Genomic DNA, 25,686 nt, shown 5'->3' with positions numbered 1-25,686 from the left:
AGGGGCTGCGAGCAGTGGCAGCTGCCGGCATGGCCACCACGGGGCTTCCACCCGGGAAGGGCAGCAGGCACCACCCCACGCCGAGTGTCCCAGCCTCCTCCCTGGCTTCGGGTGCTTTCTGCTGGGGTTCCCTCCTCTTGAGGGCCCTGTTTGCTGTCGCCGACTGCTGGGGCAGTGGTTCCCATAGTGGGCTTGAAAGGCAACTGCATCTCATTTTCTCAGTGCGGGCTCAGCTGCTCACCCCCACCGCGGCTGTGGTCAAGTTGATTGAGGGCAGTCGCAGGGAGGGGGTGCGAGTGGGTGACCCAGCTTGTGGCTCAGACTCGGAATCTCCATAGGGGCAGTCTGGCAGCTGTGTTTTCAGAACTTCCACAAATGGCTGTGAACATCATCACCAGCTGTAGGTGGCCGCCGGGGTCCCTGTCCCCACAGGGGTCCCCGTCCCCACTCCATTCTCTGCCAAAGGCAATGGGCACACTGCCTGTGAGCTTGGAGGGCCTGGGGAAAGAAGGAGAACTTGCACTACAACAAAGCAAACAAGAGAACCTTTACTGGTCTGTTTGCCAGGCCCCGTCCCAGTTTAAGAGCGATTCGATCCCCTATGAAGATGTAACTTTTATCCCCATTTCACAGCCAAGGAAACAGAGGCCCAGTTGCTGGCCAGAGGTCCCACTGCTGCTAACTAGAGAGCTGGGACACCCACCCTACAGTATAGCTGCAGACTCAGCCGTCTGCCAACTCCTGTGATGAGTAAATGCAGGCCACGGTTAGCGACCCAGCATGGGGTCTTTAAGAAAGTCTGTGGCGGGCGGGGCTCCGTGGTGCAGTGGGTTAAGGAGCCACTTACAATGCCAGCATCCCAAATTACAGTGCTAGTTTGAGTCCTGGCTGCTCTACTTCTAAGAAGTAGAAGGCATGGCCGGCGCCGTGGCTTAACAGGATAATCTTCCACCTTGCGGCGCCGGCACACCAGGTTCTAGTCCCGGTTGGGGAGCCGGATTCTATCCCGGTTGCCCCTCTTCCAGGCCAGCTCTCTGCTATGGCCCGGGAAGGCAGTGGAGGATGGCCCAAGTCCTTGGGCCCTGCACCTGCATGGGAGACCAGGAGAAGCACCTGGCTCCTGGCTTCGGATCAGCGAGATGCACTGTCCGCAGTGGCCATTGGAGGGTGAACCAACGGCAAAAAGGAAGACCCTTCTCTCTGTCTCTCTCTCTCTCACTGTCCACTCTGCCTGTCAAAAAAAAAAAAAAAAAAGAAGTAGAAGGCAGTGGAAGATGGCCCCAGTGCTTGGACCCCTGCCTCCCATGTGGAGACCAGGATGGAGCTCCTGGCTCCCAGCTTCAGCCTGGCCCAGCCCTGGCTATTGCAGGCATTTGGGGGAGTGAACCAGATGAAAAATCTCATCCATCTCTTTGTCTCTCTGTCTCTATTCAAGTAGATGAAAAAAAAAGTAACATTTTTGAAACTTCACGGAAAATGCATATAATGAAAAAACTGTGTAGAGATTTCAAAATTTTGCACCAAAATAAACTCAGCTTTCCATGAACTTTCTGAAGTCCCCGGCAGCAATGATGAGGTGGTCTTTCCCTTCGCTGTCCGGTGATTTGCTACTCTCTGCCTGGAGTTCCTTGGGGGCAGGCACCATGTCCCGGGGTCCGCAGCCCCCAGCCCCCAACACAGTCTGGGATGCGAATGCTCAAGCGCCTCTCAGTGAGCGAGGTCGTGCACGAACCCAGAGATGCATGAATGGCGGAGTGAGTACTAATGACCTGTGCTGGAGCAGAGGGAGGCCAGGATGGCTGCGACTCCGGTCCAGGGAGACGATGCTGTGCCCTGATCTGTGCCCACCCAAGGGTCCTATGTCTTTGTACACAGCTCACCTGAGGAGTTGGCCCCAGGACTGGGTCTAGCAAAGCCTCTGCCCGCCCTGGGCTGCAGCCTGCCCAGTGCTGGCGGGCCCTGTCCAGGGAAGGAGGCTCCAGGGCTGCTGCCTTCCCACCCCTCCCTTATCCTCTGACGCTCACAGGAGGCCCACGGTGGGTGTGGCTGCTTTTAATGAAAAATCACAAACAAAGGGCTCCACACATTAAAACACATTTTCTGATCTGCCTCAAATTGTGGTATAATCATAGACACCCAAGATGCGTGTTGCTGTGGAGGGTTTTAGGCAGCCTAGTTAATGACAGCTGTTATGTTGCCCAGAGCAAAGCCGCCGCCTGCATTGCTGACACCCCATATCGGAGCAGCGGTTTGAGTCCTGGCTGCTCCATTTTCCATGCAGCTCTCTGCTAATGTATCTGGGAAAGCAGTGGGTGACTGCCCAGGTTCTTGGGGGCTCTGCTACCCATATGGGAAACTGGACTTTGGCTGTTGTAGCCATTTGAGGAATGAACCAATGGATGGAAGATCTCTCTTTCTGCCTTCCAAATAAATAAATAAATCTTAAAAACAAACAAAACAAACAGAAAAACCCCAGCAGCTTCCTCCTTAGCTCAGGCCGGGCCCTGCACCATGTGCTTCTAAAGTTTGAACTCTTTTGATGCTATCATCCCTGGGCTGCAAGTCCTTTGATCGTGTCTATACCACTGTTAAGAAGGGGAGGTTCCTAGAGGTTAAGGCACCTGTCCAAGGTCACACAGCTAGAGTGGTTGGAGCAAAGTTTTTTTTTTAAGATTTTATTTATTTGAGAGAGAGCTATAGAGAGAGGCAGAGAGAGAGAGGTCTTCCACCCGCTGGTTCACTCCCCAGACGGCCACAACGGCCTGGAGCTGGGCTGATCCAAAGCCAGGCGCCTAGAGCTCCTTCCGGGTCTCCCACTATGCCATAGTGCCAGCCCCTGGAGCAAAGATGTTAAGCTGATTATTTCTAGACTCGAGTCAGCCTGGGTTTGAGTCCCGTCTCCACCGTTCACCGCGAGGACGCGTCGCCGCTTGTGCAGCCCTCCGTGTTTCATCGTCCTCCTCCATAACAAAGCCACAGCATCTGCTTCATGTGGTTGCTGAGGACTCAGTCATACAGATAAGAACAGACAGGGCCGGGTCAGGCAGTGTTTACGGATGCCAGCTTTTTTTTGTTTTAACACATTTTGGCTGGTTGCCTTTGTCAAGTCATTGTTTCTGGAAGGGCTCCCATGTTAGGTCCCTTAACTTGTCTCACCTGACCTCACACTTCCCTTACTTCCTGCGCCTGGCGTCTTTTGCTCCTGACATCATATGTGACATTCCAGTGACCTTTTAATTACATAAAATTTTCACTGACTTTGTATTCATCACCAATTCTTATCTATGCTATTACTTAATGTACCATTAGAGTGTGTGCCATTTAAAAAAAAAAAAATTGAGGTCGGCACCGTGGCTTAACAGGCTAATCCTCCGCCTTGTGGTGCCGGCACACCGGGTTCTAGTCCCAGTTGGGGCACCGGATTCTGTCCCGGTTGCCCCTCCTCCAGGCCAGCTCTCTGCTATGGCCCGGGAGTGCAGTGGAGGATGGCCCAAGTGCTTGGGCCCTGCACCCCATGGGAGACCAGGAGAAGCACCTGGCTCCTGGCTTCAGATCAGCACGATACACTGGCCGCAGTGGCCAATGGAGGGTGAACCAACGGCAAAAAGGAAGACCTTTCTTTCTCTCTCTCTCTCTCTCTCTCACTATCCACTCTGCCTGTCAAAAAAAAAAAAAAAAAAATTGAAAAAGGCAGAGTGGGGGTGGGAGGGAAAAACAGAGAGCGTCCATCTGCTGTTCACTCCCTGAATGACCACAACAGGTCTAGGCCAGGCCAAAGCCAGGAGCTCCATGCAGGTCACAAGTGTATGCCACTTAAGGGGAAAAAAACAAAAATCAAGGGCCTGATGAACTGCAAAATACACGCCAACTTTAGAGATGATAAAAAGCAGGGGGGGGGGTGGATAGATATGTGACTTTGATTTGTCAACTGTTGTAAAAATGGTCTCTTCCTTGATCACAGACTTGGGTCCTCACGGGCTATGACGTTACCTTGCTCCTCACTGGAGTGTGAATCAGTTGACCTGGCTAATCCGTCAGTCTGGTTTCCTGTAGGTCAGTGGCAGGCAAATGAGACTGACTTTGTCTGGCACAGCCGGTGGAAGAGGCTCCGCGGCCTTGTAACCTGAGCTGGTGACGACCTGCGAAGAAGCCAGGGCTGCCTTGGTCAGCTGACGTCCTCCCCTCTGCTCGTCCCGCTGCGGACTGCTGGAGTTCCATTTGTTCCCATGAGCAATAAACGTGATTTGTTTGAGCTAAGTTCCCAAGGAGAGCAGCGTGGAAGAAAAAACTAAGCAGCTCCCAGTGCAGTCTCCAGGCAGCAAAGGCAGAGCACAATGGTCCTTGTGTGTGTGGATTTCATCACCAAATGACACACAGAGTCACTCCTTCCGAGTCCGAGACAGGTAGGGTGTGCTGGGCAGGGTTTAGCCTGACGCCATGGCTGGCCCTGGGGGTTAGTGGAGGCACAGGCAGGAACCACGGAGTCTGATGTTGACTAAGGGCCTTTCCTAAGCTCTGGGACCCATCCATGGCCATTGTGGAGAGAACAGGGCTCTTAGGACACAGCAACCCGAGTTTCAAGCCCGATCCTCACCCCTTAGCTGTACGACCCAGGGAGCGGGCTGGTCTCTACTGCCCGGCTGGAAGGTGGGGCTAACATTTCACAGCGTTGGTGAGAAGCAAGCACTGGGAAGGAAGATGAGCACACGGCCAGGGCTTACAAATGGCAGCAAGTGTCAAGTGCCAACCACAGGCCAACACCCACAAATAGGAAAGCAAAGCTAGTCACCACTCACGAGGGCAGGCATTTTTATATCAAAACTCCCGAAGTTATGAGCTGGGAAGCAGCCAAGCTGACACTCGGCCACCTCGTGCATGGGACAGCAGCCTCAGCCGCCGCCCCACCAAAGTCCTGCAGACAGCAGTCCCGGGGGCAAAGGGAGCACTGGGCCAACCTGCTGCAGGAGCCTCCTGCTCCAAGGCTAGGCGAGGCTAAGCCTAAAAGTTTTGCTCTTCCCCAGTGTTGAGCAGCCTGACCCAGGCACGGTCAGAGGGAGCTTTCTCCACCCACACAGGCTGGAAGAGTGTGCACCAGGCTCCCACCCAAGCTCCCCAGCCCAGGGGAATGTGCACGGGTGCCGACCAGGGAGTAACTAGCCACAGGGCGTCTTTGGAAGGGCAAGGGAGCCGTGTGGAAAGGAGGACGGCTCTGATGGTTTCCAGCGGGGGCCGAGACTAGTGTGGGCTGCCGTGGCTTGTTTGTGACCACCAAAAAAGCAGCTGTTTTGTTAACAGGTCACAAGCACAAATGCCTCTAAGAATTGGGTGTGTCATGAGGGAAGAGGGGGACACCCTGGCTTGGGACTTCCTGGTCCTGGTTCCTGGGAGACAGCAGAGCCTTGCAACACAGCTGGCCTCACGGTAACACCTGCTGTTTCTCCTCCGAGCACCACTGGTATTATCCTGGAGAGAAGGTGAACCCTAGGGAATTGCTGCCAAATCCTGTTGGAGGTCTCAGAGGTGGAGAGGCGGGTGGGGAACACACAGAAGCAGGGACCTGTGTGCCTGGGCTGAGTGTGCTGGTGTGCAGGGGGCTTATGGACACATGCCTGCCTCCCAGCACTGGCTAGGAGACTGCCACCGAGTCACACCACATACTCCACTGCCCACCTTGCGTCAGTCTGGAGCCAGCGCAAATGTATGCTTCGTGGTTTGCATATTCTATTAGCCTCCTTGGCTCTTTTATACTGTCTTTCCCTATATTCCTATATTCAGCGTCCTTATTCTGTTTTGTAAAAAAAAAAAAAAAAAAAAGACTATTTTACCAAGCAACAATTGGAAAACAAAGAAGATTGGAGAAGCCACGCCTCTCACCTCCCAACCTCCACCAAATGCTGTCTATAGTTCATTTTATTTTTAGAGAACAATTTTTGAAGTCATTGGTGCTCCAGTCCCATTTAAAACAGAACAAAAACACACTACAATGACAGGGAGAGGCCACACTGTACTACAGGTTTTCTTAACAAATCCCAGGGCTTACTTTCAGACCAGAAGAGCAACTTGTGAAATATTTAAGATGGAGAAAGTTCCCGATTTCCAGCAAACTTTCTAAGAGAAACATGAGCGTCAGACTTCTAGTCCCTGAGAAAATAATGCTGGGATTAATAAAAAATCAATTACATCATGTTTCCTTCCCCAATTCCAGCACCACCCAATTTTTTCTGATTCTTCAACTGTGAAAATAAACCTAAATAAATGCTGAGAGACAACCACATAAGGATAGCTACCCAATCACTGTTAAGAGAAACAGGTCACTTTATACCTGGTTCTGACCAGTTTCTGCTTTTGGCTAAAGGGAAGCATTACAAAGCAAAAAGCAGGTTGATTGCCCAGTGGAGTCCTGGCTGCTCCAGTTTCTGCTAATGCGCCTAGGAAGATGGCCCAGGTTCTTGGGCCCCTGCCACCCACATGAGATGTGGATGGAGTTTCTGGCCTCTGGTTTCAGCCTGGCTTTTGTAGTCTTTTGGGGAGTGAACCACAGATGGAAGCTCTCTGAGCCTTTCAAATAAAATAAATCCCCCCCAAAAAAGTTTACCAAGTAGAGGCTGACCTTCAGCCCACATCCCACATCAGAGCACCTGGGTTCTCTGGTTCCTGATTCCAACCTCCTGATAATGCAGACCCTGCAAGGCAGCAGGTAGTGGCTTGAGTAACCGGGTCCCTGTCACTCATGCAGGAGACCCGGATTGAGTTTTCACGGGTATTTGGACAGTGAACCAGTGGATGGGAGCTGTCTTGAAAAAAAAAGTGCCTATTGATGTTCATTCCATTTTTTGTTTGTTTGTTTGAAAGGCAAAGTTACAGAGAGAGGGAGAGACAGGGAGAGGTCCTTCCAAACATCTTAACCATAAACATAAGGCTACAACAACCATTTTTCCAAGATGCATTTTATTGTTTGCTGAGAATGCATTTAAAAGCAAAACTCCCAGTATTCTTCCACTGGTGCTTTACCCATGATTTTATCATCAACATACAATAGTAACTACTCTATTGTAGTTGTGTTTTAAGATTTATTTACTTATTCAAAAGGCAGAGTGACACAAAAGAGATTTTTCCATTCACTGGTTCACTCCCCAAACGGCCACAATGGCCAAGGCTACCACAGGTAAAGCCAGGAGCTCCACCTGGGTCTCTCACATGGGTGGCAGGGGCCCAAGTACTTGGGCCATCATCTGCTGCTTTCCCAAGAACATTAGCCAGGAGCTGGAGCAGCTGGGGAGTCAACCACCACTCAGATATGGGATGCCAGCAGTGCAACCTGTGGTTGTCTTATAATCTATATATTCTACACTTAAATGCATGCCTCAGATCAGAGCCTGGTCAAAATTACTTGCATAAAATGCTGTCACCTACAAACCTGACTTCTTATTTATCTGGTGGGTAGATTCACTGTCTCAGTGGTTTCTGGGTAACAATGTTTAAGTTCTCATGCACTATATTTTCTTATCCTTGTGCTGCCTGGCTGACAGCCAAGTTCTCTGCTTCTGCTACTGCCTCAAAGCAGGAGCATGCTACAGCGCTGCCTTTTTTGGTCTTGCAGCCCCTGAGGGTGGTGTAAAAACCAGTTGAATTGAATTTCATCAGGACCAGGCAGGGAATTTCAAGGATCATAAAGTTAAGATTTACAAACATAAGATTGAGTTACAGGTGATCTCATTATTGCAAAAGGAGGGCCTGGCTCCAGAGTGTAGTGTGAGAGACATTTTCTTGCGTTCACATGCATCCCTATGGGGCACTAAAGCAGAAAACCAAATCTGAAAATAAATGATCTCTTGAAACTTCTCTTGGGGTCCGCACTGTGGCATAAAGGGTAAAGCTGCTGCCTGTAGTGCCGGCATCCCACATGCGCGCTGGTTCAGGACCTGTCTGCTCCACTTCCAATCCAGCTCTCTGCTATGGTCTGGGAAAGCAGAAGATGGCCCAAATTCTTGGGCCCCTGCACCTGCAAGGGAAGACCTGGAGGGAGCTCCTGGCTCCTGATTGGCACAGCTCCAGCTGTTTTGGCCATCTGGAGAGTGAACCAGTGGATGGAAGACCGACCGACTGACCTCTCTTTGCCTCTCCTTCTCTCTCTGTGTAACTTTCAAATCCTGCTGTTTCCTTCACCCTCAGAGAGAAATGTGCAAGTCAAGCCTGTTTCCAAGTGGCTACATTCTGCAATCTTCCTTTCATGTTGGTTTGCACAGGAGGTAGCAAATGATTGTGGACCTCTCAAAAGGAGAATGTTATCTTCCCAAAGTGTCGCTTTTACCTGACTGCAGTATGTCGGTGCAGAGAATAAATACTTGAATGGTGTGGAAAGACTAATGTGACCTTACCATAAAATTACAAAGCAAAATGCAAAACCAAAACAAAATCCAAGAGGTTTGAAGATGCCTTTTGTAATAATGATCCTTAGGAAGTGACTCGGGCAGATTTTCTACTGGCTTGCAAATTTGTAACTTGCACCCACATACACTTTGAAATCTCTTAATAGAATCAATTGTTAAGAACTTCCAAATAACTTCTCAGTGGAAACAATCAAGTCTTCAAGACCACATACGGACCCAGACCATTAGATCTTCTTTATAGACGTTAAGTATCATTAATAAGAAATTCTTGGGATCAGAAGTGTTTCAGATTTTGCAGTTTTTTGTATTTGTTTACCAATTAACTTCCCTAATGTGAAATCTGAAATACTGCAAAAGACAAAAACTTTGACTGTCAAAGTTTTAGATTTCAGAACATTTCAGATTTTGGACTTTTGGATTAAGGATGCTCAATCTGTACCTATTTTTTTCTTTTTAAAGATGTATTTATTTGAAAAGGGGAGTTACAGAGAGGGGTCTTCCATTCACTGGTTCACTCCCCAAATGGTTACAAGGGTTAGAGCTGGGCCGATTCGAAGCCAGGAGCTTCTTCTGGGTCTCCCATGCGGGTACAGGGGTCCAAGGACTTGGGCCATCTTCTACTGCTTTCCCAGGCCATAGCAGAGAGCTGGATGGGAAGTGGAGCAGCCAGGTCTTGAACAGGCATGCACGTGGGATGCCAGTGCCGCAGGCGGTGCTCTAGCTGCTACATCACAGCGCCAGCCCCTATTTATGTATTTTAAAGTCAGAGTTAACAGAGAGAAGAGACAAAGAGTGACCTTCCATCTCCTGGTCCGTTCCCCAAATGGCCACAACTGCCGGGATTGGGCCAGGCTGAAACCAGTGTCTTCTGGGGCTCCCATGTGGACTTGGGCCACCTTCCTCTGCTTTCCCATGCACATTGGTAGGGAGCTGGATCAGAAGTGGAGCAGCTGAGACTTGAACTGGCACCCCTATGGGATGCCTGTGCTGCAGACAGCAGCTTAACCTGCTTGTGCCACAGTGCCAGACCCAAACCTGTACCTACTTGAATTCAGTAGGCTTCTTATAAGCTTAGCAGTTCTGCTAAAAAAACGGTATTTTTCTTTTCCTTAAGTTATTTTCCTTTGTTTTTCTATGCTTTTAAAATAACCATCACTACAACCGTTCTCCTAGGACAAATGCAAACATTGCTGTACACACGAAACACTGAGCTAACTCTACAACAGCGTCCTGCCCAGTCTTACAGTATTTCTCCATCTACTTTTCATTTCTTTAATCTGCTTGTGCTGTTCCATATCTTATAATGGAGACAGGGGCCAGTGGTAAAGCAGGTGAGGCACCTGCGATGCCAGCATCCAATATGGGCGCCTGTTTGATCCTGGCTGCTCCACTTCCAATCCACTTCCCTGCTAATGTGCCTGGGAAAGCAGTGAAGGATGACTCAAGTGCTTGGGCCCCTGCACACAAGTTGGAGACTCAGAGGAAGCTCCTGGCCTCAGTCTGGTCCAACCCTGACCAATGAGGCCATTTGGGGAATGAAAAATCAGCATATGGAAGATCTGTCTCTTCCCCACCCCTCACTCTCTGTAACTCAGACTTTAAAATAAATTAAAACAAAAAAGCAAACAAACAAACAAAAACCCTGTAACTTATAATAAAAAAACAGAGACAGATAAAAAGCACCAAACTTCCTAACATATTTAAAGAACATTTGAAATACGTGAAATATGTTGATTTTTTTACAAGACTTTATTTTAAAAACTCAACAAAAATATATAATCAAGCATTTTACATACGCATACATTCCTGGTATCCGCAGGCAAGATAAATAACAAAAGCCAAAGTAGACAGACTGTACTGCTTCTCTCTGGCAAGTCACCAACATCATCCTCTGCAGCAATGTAGAAAAATCATTAAAAAAACAAAACAAAAAAAAATCCACTTGGTTTTAAAATAATTGTCCCTTAGCAAAAACAAAATATCGAGTAATAATACAGTAGATGGACTTTTCAAATGGACTAAAATGTGTAATACTTTATACCACAAGGGTAAAGTGGCAAGCTGCTTTCCAAAATTGAGCCCACTGCAGTACTGGGGGCTGGAGGAGGGCACCCCTTTTCAGGTTATCTCTTGGCTCTGTTTGTTAAAACACAACGTCATAGTCAAACTCCACCTCTCAGTCGCCATTCCTAAGAAAAACAAAATCTTTTCCTACACAGAACCTTCACTCGCAGATCAGCCAGACATGCAACACCCACAACAAATACATTTTCTGTGAGGCGATTCTGCCTTCTTCAGTCCATATTTACCTTCCAACTCATTGTTCCAGAACAAAACAATTCCTTCCCCTTTACAGCAAAGACATATAGTGTGGCTCTACTGAAGTACTATATACACATCAGAACTAAAAATGAGAAAAGCCAGAGTCCATTTAACTCATAGTAGCTTCTATCTAAATATATACATGTATGTATAAGTTTTCACAGTTAGACCTTAAAAAAATTACATTTGATATGTTCAGAAATACTTCTTCTACAGACTATAAATAATATTTTAAAAGCTACACTGATAAAAATGCAATACATGAATGCATCAAATTAAATAAATCTCTGAAATCTTTAAGAATAAAACTGAAGTAAAGCTGAGGTTGTGTGAAGTGTATTCTGTCTGTCCCCGGTACTAGGGAAAGCAGAGTCTCCTAAATACGATAGGAGAGAAACTCCAAGACTTTGGAAGGAATGGGCAGTTCCTGCACTTCTTGGGTGGGCATCACTCTTCGGATGGACATGCGACACAGATGTTGAAGGCTAGGGACCTGCCTTGGAGTGGCCCAGAAATACACACTTCCATCCTGAGTGCTAAACAGAAACATAAAAAGCACAAGGTCAGTCACTCAAGGACATCCCCACAGCTGAAACAACTATCACCAAAGGCTGTGTATTAGAGTCACAAACTTCACATCAACACCAAAGAACTAATGGTGCACTCTATGACAAGCTACCAGAAGTATAAAGAGCGTTTCTGAGGGACAGACTCACTGGCAATAACCTGCCGGCTGCTTTGCCCAGAAGTCACCTTAAATTTTCCTTAAAGAAAAGAGAAAAACATATTTACCCAGCAGCTAAAACACTACCATCAGTAGAAAAGGCACAGCAAAGACCATTGCTCAAAGGGGCCACTTGTACTGGAAGATCTTCATCAATTCTCCAGAACCTCACCATTCTAGAAAAAAAAAAAATTATCTGGTGAGTGTTGAGTAGGAAATTCAGAGTAAAAGCAACTTTCAAAATACAGGAGGAAATTTAACTGTGTTTGGAGTCACAAAATACACATACATCACTCTATTTCTTACCAATAAGTAGCACATCTCTCATAAAATCTCATCTTCTAGCCTTCAGAGCAGCAAATACAAAATTACTGTTTTTACTATTCATTGCACTTTAGAAATCTTCTGCTTCAACCCATAAGATACTACTCAATAACATTTCTTTGAGCTAAACTAAAAGTGAATTTAAAAATCTATCCAGTTTGCCTAAACCCTAACAAAGAACACAAAGAGAAACATGGATTATTTTTAATTTAGGACACCACTCAGTTTAAGACACACCAACACCGCCAAAGGTCTTATGCAGAGAGAGAGAGATTAAAACCCTAACTAACTGCAGAGAGGTTTTATGGCCTAAGAGCATTTCTATTACACAGAAGCAAGAAAGGAAATCTTTAATCAGGCTACAATTCACACACTTACTTATCATCAGCAAGGCTTGCAATATGCAGTCCATCATGACTAAAAGACACAGATCGTACCCATCGGTCATTTGCTCCTCCAGCAAATATTGGAGTAGGAGGGGGAAACAGGTGCCTGAGGGCAAATACATGTTTTCAGTAGATACCAGAGTAATTCAAGAAACAAAACCACCCAGGTACAAAGTACATCTGCCTTTGAAAAAGGATTAATGTAGCTTTAATGAATACAATTTAAAAGACTGAATAGAGCTGATATATCCAAATTAAATAATTTCCAATCCCTTTTTCACAATGTGGTTTAAGATAATAAGATAAAGCCCAACATTGGTTTTAATTATTTTTCCCTGACATGAAACTCACTTCGACAGAGTTATGTTAAATAACAAGCCCTGTGTCAAGAAAGCCAAATTTAGTTTTAGAATTTATGTCTAAAGTTTTGCATTATTCAAGAGTCTAAATAGCAAACTGAGAGACTACAATTTTAGATTTCATGTTAGTGAATCCATTCACATAACTTCTTAAAAAGGTACAATGACAGCCAGAGATGAATTATAGACTAAGATAATTTATGCTGAACCCACCCAAATTCCATCAGAATTTCTCCATTGTATGGATCCCAGATATATACTCGAGTATCGTAAGATGCAGTAGCCAGCAATGCTCCATCAGGAGAAAAGTCACAAGCTACAACATCATGGTAATGTCCTTCTAGTTTCCGTATCATGGTATATGTATCCATATTCCAAAGGAAAACCTGCAATAAAAAGGCAAAGGTTATAGTTTCATTTAAACACACAGAGGATAAAATGGCACATCTTTTAACTAACAATGCTACATTTAAGTAAGATTATACTGAATTAAATGTAATAAATTACGAGTAATTTAAAGAATATGCTCAGTGTCACAGATTAAAAAAAATCAGTCTTTAAGTTAATTAAAGCAGACATGCAAATTCTATTTCAAATATTTCTGTTAAATGTTAATTTAAAAATAAGCCTAAACATAAAGGCAATGCAATTTAACCACAAAGTTACACTGAAATCCATTTATTCCAAAAACTAGTTAACTAAAATATACAGAAACAGGGTTAAGTACTACAAACCCCCTTCTCTTTTTTTCCAGATACTACAAAATTTTTTAAAAATATACAAACAGAAAATGTAAGGTTAACAAATTGTTACTCCATTGGCATCTCCCTTTGAGATAATCACTTGTTTACAATACGCTTGCGTCACCAACGTGAGCCTAGGAAGAGAAACAGATACTGCAAGCAAAGAGAATTTTCACAGCCAAATGAAATTTCTTTGGCAAATAACAAGGATGTTAAACCACATTACAAAATGAAAATGATATTTTATGAAAATAACAATTACAACATTTCTATGAATCAAGATTTACTGATCTTGTTTCCCAAACTGACCACAATCTAGTCATTTCAAGTATAAAATAGTTAAAGTACTTAAGAAAGTCACACTCAGATTTATAATCTAAAGATCAGTAGTCAGCCTGTGCAGAATAGCTCTAGGAGGATTCTAATGTTTACTTCAGTCTGTTACATTAAAGGTGAGCTCAGAGGTTTATGACAACCTTTCCTCCTCTTGGAGTAAAAGTCCTTTTTGCTACATTTTCTGCACAGACACACTGTATTATTTCCAAAAGAAAGTTAAGTGTAAATTTTAAATTGGATCAAAGATTTAAGATATCTCTAGCATCTTAAAGAATTCCAAAAAATGGTTCAGAGAAACCATTTGAAAGCCAATTACCTTACATTAAGTTGTTTTTCACTTAAAACTTCCAATATATGATTGAACTGGAAGATAAATTTACTTGGAGGAATCAGTGAATTTCACTGTGGGGGAAATTATTTTAAAAAAGAAAAAAAGAAAGAAAGAAAAGCAGAAAGTGGACATCGACCAGCACCTGTGTACGTACAGTACACCTTGCAGCCGAATGCAAGGTTACTTCATCCTATGGTAAAGGTCGCCCCCAGCCCGGTAGCCAGAGATGCCACTCTTTCTGCCCAGCTAACACCATTGTGCGCCTGTGTGCGAGTGGTGCCAGCATAACCTCAATCACACCAATATTGCTGCCACCACCTGTGACAGGGAAAGCAAGAAGCATATGGAAAACACACAGCCTAAAATAGCAATGTCAACATCTAGCTTTGTTGTTCTTATGATTTTTTTTTAAAAGCTGAGTATCTTGTTCTAAACTTCTAACATTTGTAACTATCATTATAATATCCCTCTTGGCTAAATAAAAGGCATTTTAACTAGCCTCCCACCCCACCCCCATCAATAAGAAAGTATATTGTGATCATCACATGTATTTGGACTTCAACCATTTCATAAATACCTGAAACTATTAAAGCCCCTTTATACTAACTCAGAGCTGGTAAACAAATATTAGAGTTCATTAACAAACACAACCTTCTCACAAATCAAGTTTAGCTGTCCATAAATATGCTACATAAAGACAGATAGTATAAAAATTTCTATTATAATTCACTCTAGACATACATGAGTGCTATTTTTATTCCTATTATTGGGTTTTTAAGTTACTTTTTTCAGTTAAATGTCCAGGACAAGCTAGAAATCAAAGCTTTAAAAACAGTAAACTGGACAAAAAAAAAATAAATGGAACAACAGAGAAGAACATAATAATTAGCAAGGGAATGTTTTAACACATGAACTACAGGTCTTTTCTGTAGCATATAAACTTTGCTACATCTTACAAAACCAAATCTGACATAGCTCTCATTTTACAAGTATTATTTCTAAGAACAATCCAACCTCTCACTTCATAATCAATAACTCTCTTTAATTTTTCATGCAAATTCTCCCCCATCATGAAGCATTTAAGATATTCATGACACCGAGCACAGACTAAACAGGTAGCTGAGATTTAAAATGATTTTGCACACATTTTTTATAATCCAATTCACAATGAATGGACAAGAACTTTGATACATACTGCTTTACTGGCTCCAACTGAACACAGCATGGAAGAGTCGGGCGAGAATGCACAGCTGTACACCCAGTTCTGATGCCCCCTCAACACTTTCATCATGTTTCCTGAACAAAGAAGATACCTGTGTTAATACACTGCAAACTAAGAACAGCAATAATCACAGGATCAGAAACTTTTATACACTAAAGCAATTGGGCTGGCAATATACACCAACTGTTTACTTCTCTAAGTAAAATTTTACCAACATACAAAGTCTAGCCACTCAATACTGTGTTACCATGGCAGAGAAAGCATGCCTACAGGCCTAAACATTTAACATCTAGGCCTTTAAGAAAAGGTCTGTGACCTTTCATCTGTAGATGAAGAAAGATGTAGATGTAGAAAGATGAAAGATGTAGAAAGAAGGGATTATTTTAGTTCAATCTCCTCAGTCTACAGATAAGGACTGGAACACAGCAAGCTTAAAAGACGTCTTCAAAGTGCCTTTTCATCTTTCATCCATTCTGATAACATACATTCCACTCTGAAGTCCTTGTGTTTCATAATTACAGAACTATGCTTCTATATGTTTTCTCTGACATGTGGTAGTTAATATAGATTACAAAAAAATGTATAGGACTAAAATGGACATCTTGGGATTTGATAGCTGGTTTTAGTCCTTATTTATAATCCTGTGGAACTGTGGTCTATTGCATTGTGCCTGTGATTATAGAGTGGACTGAAATTATGTTCTTGCAAAAATTAAAGAAAAAATAAAAAGAAACCAAGGAAGGAGGAGGACTGAGGGAAGTAGGGATACTTTCTTAGAATTGTACCTATGAGGAGCTAGCACTGTGGCACAGCGGGTTCAAGTCCTGGCCCGCAGTGCCGGCATCCCATACAGGAGCCCATCCAAGCCCTGGCTGCTCCACTTCCAATCTAGCTCCCTGCTAATGTGCCTGGGAAAGCAATGGAAGATGGCCCAAGTCTTTGGGTCCCTGCACCTACATGGGAGACCTGGAAGAAGCTCCTGGCTCCTGACTTTAGATCAGCTCAGCTCTGGATGTTGCGGCTGTTTGGGGAGTGAACCAGTGCATGGAAGACTCCTTCTCTTTCTATCTCTGCCTCCCTATAACTCTTTAAAATAAATCTTTAAAAAGTTATGCCTATGAATTAAAAATTTTTAAAAGAGGAAATAATGTGATATTTTTAAAGTCAAATGCCCAAGATGGCACCAATATCTTGTAATATTGTAATAATAATATCAAGAAGCTAATCCTGGGGGAGAGGGAAGGTAGATCATTATATCCCTGGAATGGAATCTAAGAATTAGTGAATCTGTTAAAAACTAATTTTTTTAAGAATTAAAAAAGAAACTAATCCTTTTTCACAGCCTGGAAAAAAAGACATACCATCATCTTTCAGGTCCCACACTCTGAGAGTTTTGTCTCTTGAAGCTGACACTAAGATCAAGCTCCCATCTGGAGCAAAAGTTAAATCTCTGACCACTTCAGTATGATCAACCAAGTTAAGGAGGAGCTTTCCTAAATGTGATGGAAGGAAAAAGACATCATTAGTTTTATCAGTTTTTACTTTTACAATATGAGATTATTCACCTTTTTTTTTTAAAAAAAAAAGGAATTATTAGACATCTCCTTATCTTACCAAGTATAAGATGACATTTACTTTATTAGTGCTATTCTTGTTACCTTTAAAGATTTTCTAAAAAAAAAAAAAAAAAAAAAAAAACAACTGACAAGGAATTCCTGAAATGTAACAAATTCCTAGATCAAGTTAATTTAGTATTTTTTTAAATATTTATTTATTTATTTATTTGAAAGTCAGAGTTACACAGAGAGAGAGGAGAGGCAAAGAGGTCTTCCATCTGATGGTTCACTGCCCAATTGGCTCCAAAGGCCAGAGCTGCGCCAATCTGAAGCCAGGAGCCAGGAACCTCCTTTGGGTCTCCCACATGGGTGCAGGGGCCCAGGGACTTGAGCCATCCTCCACCGCCTTCCCAGGCCACAGCCGAGAGTTGGATCAGAAGTGGAACATTGGGTCTTAAACCAACGCCCATATGGGATGCCGGCGCTTCAGGCCAGGGTGTTAACCTACTATACCACAGCACTGGCATCAGTTAATTCAGTATTAAGAAAAGCCCCTACACTGGCACTGTGGTGCAGCAGGTTAAAGCCCCAGTCTATAGCACTGGCATTTCATATGAGAGCCAGTTAGAGTCTCAGCTGCTCCACTTCCAATCCAGCTCCCTGCTAATGCACCTAGGAAAGCAGCAGAGGATGGCCCAAGTCCTTGGGCCTTCGCATCCACATGGGAGACCTGGAAGAAGATCCTGGTTCCTGGCTTCGGATCAGCTTAGCTCCGGCTGTTGTAGCCATTTGGGGAATGAACCAGTGGATGGAAGAACTCTGTCTCTACTTTTCTCTAACTCTTTCAAATAAATCTTAAAAAAAAAAAAAAAAAAAAAAAAAACCCACACACACACAAAACCCTTTACATTCAAGTACATACCACATGCCACAAAATACATTCCCTGGACATACCATTTCCACATAATAGTCTCTGAAGAACCATCAAGCAGTGTGGATTTTATATTGTTTTCCTTTATTAAAACTATGAGCTGACTATGATGCCATTCCAGCCAATTAAACACATTCATGGCACTGATTCTCTTCAGTAAGTTAAAACACTCAAATACATTCTAGGATCTATCAATAGTGCCCGGCATCATAAAATAATCAAGTGTGCTTTTAAATCCATACCTGTATATACATCCCATATTTTGATACGTCCATTGCTTAACCCTGTGGCAAGAAGCAGCTGATCCTGCCCAAATCTGAATCGATGCCATTCTATATTCACACAGCGACTCTGTTTTTCAGGAACTGAAGATCCAAAAGCAAGACTCCAGACGATATCTCCACAGTCTATAATATGTTCACGAGGTTTATTTTTCTGACCACCATCACTATTTTGTCTTGACAATCTTAAACTACTTGAACTGGTAACATTCTTGGTGCCATGCAGGAGACTGGGGAAAAGATTTAAACTAAATTATTATTTACTCTGGATTTTGGATATTGAAATTATGTTTCTTAAAATAACCTCAACATGGTTATAATAGTAATAAATAACAGAATTCCATAGATTGTAAGGGGAAAAGTCAGTATTTGGACTAAAAGGAAAGGACTAAAACAATGCAGATATTTAACAGAAATTGTCTAATAGCTGAGAAAAAGCTCAACAATAAAGCAATTCATAGTTTATTTGCTTCCCAAATTTTCCTCAAAACTACTCTATCAAACTGGAACTTTTTTAACCCAAAAGCAAAATGTAAACAAGAAAAAAAAAAAAAAAAAAAAAAAAAAAGCCCTGTAATTTATTGTCACACTAATACCAAAAAATTACCTTTAAAAAGTCCAAACCAGGCCGGCGCCGTGGCTCAACAGGCTAATCCTCTGCCTTGCGGCGCCGGCACACCGGGTTCTAGTCCCGGTCGGGGCACCGATCCTGTCCCAGTTGCCCCTCTTCCAGGCCAGCTCTCTGCTGTGGCCAGGGAGTGCAGTGGAGGATGGCCCAAGTGTTTGGGCTCTGCACCCCATGGGAGACCAGGAGAAGCACCTGGCTCCTGTCATCGGAACAGCGCGGTGTGCCGGCCGCAGCGCGCCTACCGCGGCGGCCATTGGAGGGTGAACCAACGGCAAAAGGAAGACCTTTCTCTCTGTCTCTCTCTCACTGTCCACTCTGCCTGTCAAAAATAAAAAAAAAAAAAAAAAAAAGTCCAAACCATATTAATCAGTTTCTCAGACTTTCTAAAGTAATATGTAACAAAGACATTAATGACATACCTATGGAGGTCTACTGGATACCAAAAGCAGGAAAGACTAGAAAAAGCTTTCAACAAATTGTCAAACTCAACCCCAGATAATTACATCACCTATGCACTACTGTTATCCAGTAAAATTTGAATCCACAAAGTGTCGCACATTGTGGGGCACGTGCTCTGGCACAGCATACACACACACATACACACTTGCTCACTAGGCACAATTATTCTGCTTTTTAATGCACAGAAAATCCTGAAGAGACATAAATAGCTGAAAAAATGTTCTATAATGTATAAACAAACCCAGATAAGTCCTTACAAAAATTTTCCAATAAATATATTCAGCTCATGATTAAAACACAGTGACAGCATCATCTATAATGGAAAATCTTTATCAAAATGATTTTATTACCCCACATTAACAGAAAGCCATAAATTCCACAGAATATATATATATAAAAAAAGAGTCTTACAAGTTCCTAAGGCACTGGGACCACGGAACAAGCTTTACTGTACGATGTCCTTGCGACCAAGCAAAGTATGAACCATCTGGAGCAAAAGCAACGGTCCAATTCTCACGACCACATTTCTTGTCAAAAGGAGCTGCTGGAGCTAAAAGTTCACCTATAGTGCGTGATCTCACTGCAAGGAAACAAAAATGCAAAATATCAGCTATAACCAACAATGAATGTGAGACTGCCTCCATATTACTTTGAGGTTCATGGAGATTTTTCCCTTTTCTATACAAACAGGGTATACCGAGTCTGCTTTCCAGCATCTACAGCCGAGGGGTTAACTCATGGCCCATGAAATCATTTGGTGTAGCCTGCCAAGGCGACCTCAGGTGGGACTCAAAATTCAATAAATCTATAGCAGGCTAAATTAGTTTTAAGTTGATAATTTTGTATGGCACACAAATGATGTTACAAATATTCAAATAGCCTATGGTTGAAAAAATGTTCCCCACCCCCAATTAAACGGATTTATATGTGTGGCATGAGAAACCTTATTGACAGTAACTTCTCCAAAGTTTTGGCAAAGTGATTTTCCTAAAACTTCCTGAAGCAAGTTTTTCAGAAGTTTAAAAAAGTCAAATAATAATGTAATGATCAATTAGGGTTACCAATTACCAAGGTCCTAATTTTTGCATCACATGTTTTTATCAAATCACTATCATTTAAAATGGAACATTTAAAAAGTTACTTTGCAAAAAAAAATCTCCAAAATGTTTAGCGTCAAAAAGCCATTATAAAACTACACCATTATTCAAAGGAAAGCACTACAATATGGTAGATCCAAACCATGAATTTGTCTTTTCCAGAGCCAGGTCACTAAAATCACAGAATCCTCTGGACTAGAAGGGACTAAAAAAAATCTTGCTGATGAGCTACAAACTAACCCAAAAATGAAGTAATTTTAGCTAAATCTGGTGTCCATAACAAAAATTGGTATATTATCCAAGTATATGAATATTATTTCCGTATTTAATGAAAAATATTATCAACAAGTTTCCATGGCCATGTGCCCATGCAAACTTAGGTGGAATTTTAGAAAGAGATCTTTTTCATATGCATTTATTTTCATCTACTTCAAATGCAGAGCCAGAGAGAATCTTCTGTCCTCTGGTTCACTGACCAAATGGTACATCAGCCACAGCAGAGCCAGGCTAAAGTCAGGATCCCAGAACTACTTCCAGGTCTCCTTACATGGGTGGCAGGGACCTAAAGACTGAAGCCATCATCTGCTGCCTCCCAGATGCATTAGCAAGGAAGCTGGATTGGAAGCTGAGAAGCCGGAACTCAAGCTCACACTCTGATATGGGATTTAAGTGTCCCAAATGGCAACGTAATTTGCTGCACCACCAATACTATTTTGGTTTAGCTTTGACTTCAAATTCTGCAATTTTCCCTTTTCTGTCATGTCGTCAGTTTAGTTTCCCTATTATCTATTTTGTAATTTGTTGTCTGGTCAAACCTACAGTATAGGGGGCAGGCAATGTGGTACAGCAGGTTAAGCCACTACCTGTGATGCTGGCATCCCATGAGTATAGGTTAGAGTCCCATTTGCTCCACTTTTTTTTTTTTTTTTTTGACAGATAGTTAGACAGTGAGAGAGAGACAGAGAGAAAGGTCTTCCTTCCATTGATTCACCCCCCAAATGGCGCTACAGCCGGAGCTGCACCGATCCAAAGCCAGGAGCCAGGTGCTTCCTCCTGGTCTCCCATGCGGGTGCAGGAGCCCAAGCACTTGGGCCATCCTCCACTGCCTTCCCGGGCCACAGCAGAGAGCTGGACTAAAAGAGGAGCAATCAGGACTAGAACCCAGCCGGCGCCCATATGGGATGCCAACGCCACAGGCGGAGGATAAACCAAGTGAGCCACAGCGCTGGCCCCCATTTGCTCCACTTCTGATCCAGCTCCCTGCTAGTATCTGGTTGTTAGTTATTTGGGAAGTATAATCAGTGGATGGATGATTTCTCTCTCTCTCTCTCCACCTTTCAAATAGCTAAATAAATCTACAGTATTATGGTATTTTAAAATTATTTTCAGGGCTGGCATTGTGGCAAGGCAGGTAAAGCCATAGCTTGCAGTGCCAGTAGCCCATATGGGCGCCGGTTCAAGTCCCAGCTGCTCCACTTCCAACCCAGCTCTCTGCTGTGGCCTGGGAAAGCAGTAGGTGGCTCCTGCACCCGCGGGAGAAACCCAGAGGAAGCTCCTGGCTCCAGATCAGTGGAGCTCTGACCAAGCTCGGACCGATGCAACCAAATGGGGAGTAAACCAGTAAATGCAAGACCTCTCTCTCTGCCTCTCCTTCTCTCTGTGTAACTCTGATTTTCAAATAAATAAATAAATCCTTAAATTTCCTTTTCAAGTAAGTAATCATTTATCTGTTGTCTATGGTTAGACTTACATACACACAAACCCCCAAATGTGCTCATTCAGTGACACTTTCAGTCTGCATGTATACTCTATCAAAAGCCAGCACAGCACCTGGCATATAACAAATGCTCAGTAAATATTTACTGAACAAATATGAAAGCACATGTATGAACTCCCATACTTCAGTTTCAAATATGTAAAACAAAAAACCCAAAAAATAAGACAAAACAAAAACTCCAAACAAAAGAGAAAAGCTCAGGGCAGCAGGAGAGGCATTTGGTCTAGCAGTTAAGAGGCCAGTTCGGTTGCCTGCATCCCATTTCAGAATGCCTGGGTTCAAGACCCAGCTCTACTCCTGACTGCTGCTGAGGTACATCCCAGGAGGCAGCAGGTGATGGTTCAACACAGAAGACCCGGACTGAGTTCTAGTCCCAGCTGCTGTAGACATCTGAGAAGTGAACCAGTGGATGGGAGCTTACTCTCTGCCTCAAATAACCAAGAGGGCGTGCAACTCCCAGTTTCTCTACATTCTTCCAAGCCCACAGTCCTACAGGGTCATTCTGCTAGAGTTCTTAATATGCCTGTACCCTGAATTTGCAACTTATGGCCAAATGTTTTTTATAATTTTGGTTTCTGTTTAATCACATCTATCTTTTAAAATCCTATGAATTTTAGGAGGGGGGAAAAGCAAAATTCACAATGGGAGCAAATTTTTTAAATGCATTTTTTAAAATGCAACTAAGAAAATGCAAGCATTATCTTAAAGGAGAAAGACCCTGATTAAGTGAAAACACCAAATTTCACACAGAAGATGCCTTTTTTAAAATTTGTATTTCAAGGTTACTTTTTTTTTGTCACAATCATGAAACTCCGCTTGTATAAGGGAATGGTAATAAATTAACTGATAATTGGTTCAAACAACAAAGATTATGAAATACAATTTATTTTCAAATACATAGAAATTTAAGAAATTGGGTCATTGTAAAACCTGCCAAATAAACACACTGCACTCTGACAAGGATTTTTACTAATAATTGCCTTGATTACATATACTTATTAGCTAGTACCCATATCAAATTATTTCTACACTTTAATCAAATGATTTAAGCACTCAACTGGGGCAATATTATAAACCTAGCAAAAGCTTTATAATGAAGCACACTGAAAAAAACGCTTTCTAAATGAAGCCTCTATTACAGTATCTGCGACTATGTGTTCGCATCCTCAGACATGTATGAACTGAATGACCTTGCCTAAGGAAAAGACCGCCCACCACGGGAAATCCACCCTAAGATGCAGAGCTACGTTATTAATATCTATACAGTAGTAACGTATGGTCTGAGTCAGCACTGAAACCAGACCAACCAGACCGAGCTCCTTCTTCACATTCCTCCCTGGAATTCACAGCCAGAAAGGGAGGGTCTGTGGCATGCCTTGTGACTCCCTGTCATGGAGAACTCTTTAATCACTTTTTCAGAATCTTGCCCCTACTTTCAGTGTGTACTTGAGAAGCCAAACTTGGCTTGATTACAATTAATACCCAAGAAAAGGGGGAAGTTAAGTCCTTATGCATAGCTACAAAGCTACACAGTAAAAGAAATGTTTCATTTTGTATCCGAATGATACTTCAGAAAAAAGAAACAAAGTGCTTCATTAGAAAAGTTTAGAAAAGGTCAAAGTTCTTCTAGATATTTAACACTTAGTAATTTTTAACTTTATAACAAACAATACTGAAACCTAAACTTCTAACTTTATAACAAATCATACTGAAACATAAAAATGGGGGGAAATTTTTTTTAATTAAAAAGAAAAGAACTACCAATTTAGTGGCTGGTTCCACCTTATGCAGATATACTAAGGTCTATCCATCCCCTAGGAAAGAGGACGGGAAAATTTTCAAAACTGGGTAACAAGATGCAGTAAAATCCAGATAAACCAAAGACATCACTCAGCAACACCAGGGTGTAATGGGGGGGAGGGGGGGACGGGATTCACTAGACTGATTACGAGTTCTATGTTCCACCTTCAAAACATACTAGTCTTAAAATACAGTTAAAATAAGAACCGAACACAAATTTTGGATGTTGCATCCTTAAAATAGTTATTAAAATAGGGGTTAAAGTCCCCTCCTAGTCAGCCACTCCACTTTTTTACCTAAGAGAAGAGCGAGCCGAGAATTCCAAGCCAGCTCCATCGATGAAGTCCAGCCACACGCAGGACAGAGGGCGCTGGGGCTACCTGGGCGTCTCCGCTCCTTCAGAAACACCTGCCCTCCGTGTACTGAGTACAAGTACACACTTACAGTACGCACAGGAAAGTGCAGGGGCTCCCAGCTCAGTGGCCACGGCCAATTTGAATTTTGAATGAACACAGCGAGATCAGTGTCTACGCAATACACCGCCGGATGCACCGCACCCCAGCACCCCCGAAGCCGCCTAAAAGATGCGCGGGGCTCCCTCGGAGCAGGGAGCGGGTGCGCGCGCACAGGCGGCCCAGGCGCGGCGGGGCGAACGGCGGCCGGCTTTTCCGAGAGCCTGTGCAGACCCGGCTCTTCTGCACGGTAAGTGGCCTTCCTTCGGCCACTCCGCTCCTCCCCTGTGTGTCTGAGAGATAACCCTGAACGCGTCTCCTCCCCTGACCCGCCCTGCCATTTTCTTAAAATTGCACCTTTTCCGGGCTTCTGCCGCCTCTCCAGGCACACGTCTCCTCCGAGAGCCCGGGGAAGGCACGAGGAACCCGTGCTCTCCTCGCAGCTCGCAGCAGCCGGGCTTGCTCTGCCACGAAGCCCTCCGGGAGGAGCCCGCCGGCCGCCCCCGGGGTCCCCGGCACGGACGGCCCGGCCGCCCTCCCTCGAGCACCAGCCGCGGACTCTGGGGCGCTGCTTCCCCAACCTTCGCCGGGGAGCCCCTGCCTCTCCTCCGCCCCCGCGCGCTCCACCGCCGCCCCAGTCCTCACCGATCTCTTTCTCGTTGACCCTCGGGGGAAAGCTGGCCATCTATGGGGTACCGTCCGATTCCGGGGGACACGAGGCGGACGCAACCACAGAGAAGGGGACGGCGAGCGCTGAGGGGCGTGACGCGGGCTCGGTCCCTCCCGGGCCCGGGGACGAAGGGGAGGGGTGGGGTGCTTCTGCGGGTACCCCGGAAGAGCTCCCGGGGGCTTCGGACCGAGCCCCGGAGTCCAACACAGACAATAGACCCTGTCCGCTGCTTCCCGCCAACGGACCCACAGAGGCCCTTCCGCGCTGTCGACGGCAAACGAGGCACTGCAGACAAAATGGCGGGCGGCGCGGGTGATATCTGGGCGGCGGGGGCGGAGTCGAGCGGCGTCACGAGCCTGGCCCCGCCCCCCGACGCACGGGACGTGACGGGCAGTGCTGGGCGCGCGCGGGCGTTGTCCGAGGGGCCCGGTGGGAGCGGCCGGGGGGGAGGCCGAGGCGGGAGAGGCGCGGGGGCCCGGCCCTGGAAGGGGCTGCGGCCTCCCTGCCGGCCGTTCTCCCTCCCGACGGCGCGCTCCAGGCCGGGGTGCGCTGGCGTGCGCTTCTAGGTTGCATTGCCTTTGGAAAGGGCAAGCAGAGGATTGGATGGTGTCCATCAGGCCGTAACTTGTAGAGTGCGTGGAATGTGGACCGAAAGGGACGAGCAGGACCTGTGCGATGTTAACGCGCTGGGGACCCCGGGGCCGCGCTGCTAGTGGACAGGAAGGAAGCGAGCGTCGTGGCGCTCCGCCTGGGCGGCCGCGACGTGAGCCTCCTAGGGCCTTGGGAAGGGCCGAGGCCAGGGGCGTGCCGGGCGCCGCCCTGCGGCCTCTCTGGGCCCGCGCGTCCCGGCCGGCCCTCGGAGCCCGTGGTCAGAGCAGCCGTGGGCTCTGCGCACACG

The 25,686-nt window shown here is 44.8% G+C and overlaps 1 protein-coding gene across 2 annotated transcripts; it reads right to left on the bottom strand.

The window, feature by feature from the left end:
* Window positions 1-10,120: 10,120 nt before the first annotated feature.
* WSB1 (WD repeat and SOCS box containing 1) lies at window positions 10,121-25,084 on the bottom strand. Of its 2 annotated transcripts, XM_062215867.1 has the most exons (9): window positions 24,764-25,084; window positions 19,404-19,572; window positions 17,867-18,135; window positions 16,499-16,630; window positions 15,111-15,211; window positions 12,719-12,891; window positions 12,139-12,252; window positions 11,505-11,612; window positions 10,121-11,248 (listed from the first exon to the last, which is right to left on the bottom strand). In XM_062215867.1, the coding sequence occupies exons 1-9, from the start codon at window positions 24,801-24,803 to the stop codon at window positions 11,089-11,091; spliced, it is 1,266 nt and encodes a 421-aa protein (XP_062071851.1). In that variant the 5' UTR covers window positions 24,804-25,084; the 3' UTR covers window positions 10,121-11,088. The 2 variants fall into 2 exon arrangements, with proteins under 2 accessions (XP_062071851.1, XP_062071852.1); XM_062215868.1 differs by lacking the exons at window positions 10,121-11,248; window positions 11,505-11,612; window positions 12,139-12,252 and having other exon boundaries at window positions 12,885-14,233.
* Between the last annotated feature and the right edge of the window lie 602 nt (window positions 25,085-25,686).

The sequence above is a fragment of the Lepus europaeus genome, chromosome 18, assembly GCF_033115175.1.
Source record: "Lepus europaeus isolate LE1 chromosome 18, mLepTim1.pri, whole genome shotgun sequence".
NCBI lineage: Eukaryota > Metazoa > Chordata > Mammalia > Lagomorpha > Leporidae > Lepus > Lepus europaeus.
This window is presented reverse-complemented; position numbering and strand designations above follow the sequence as displayed.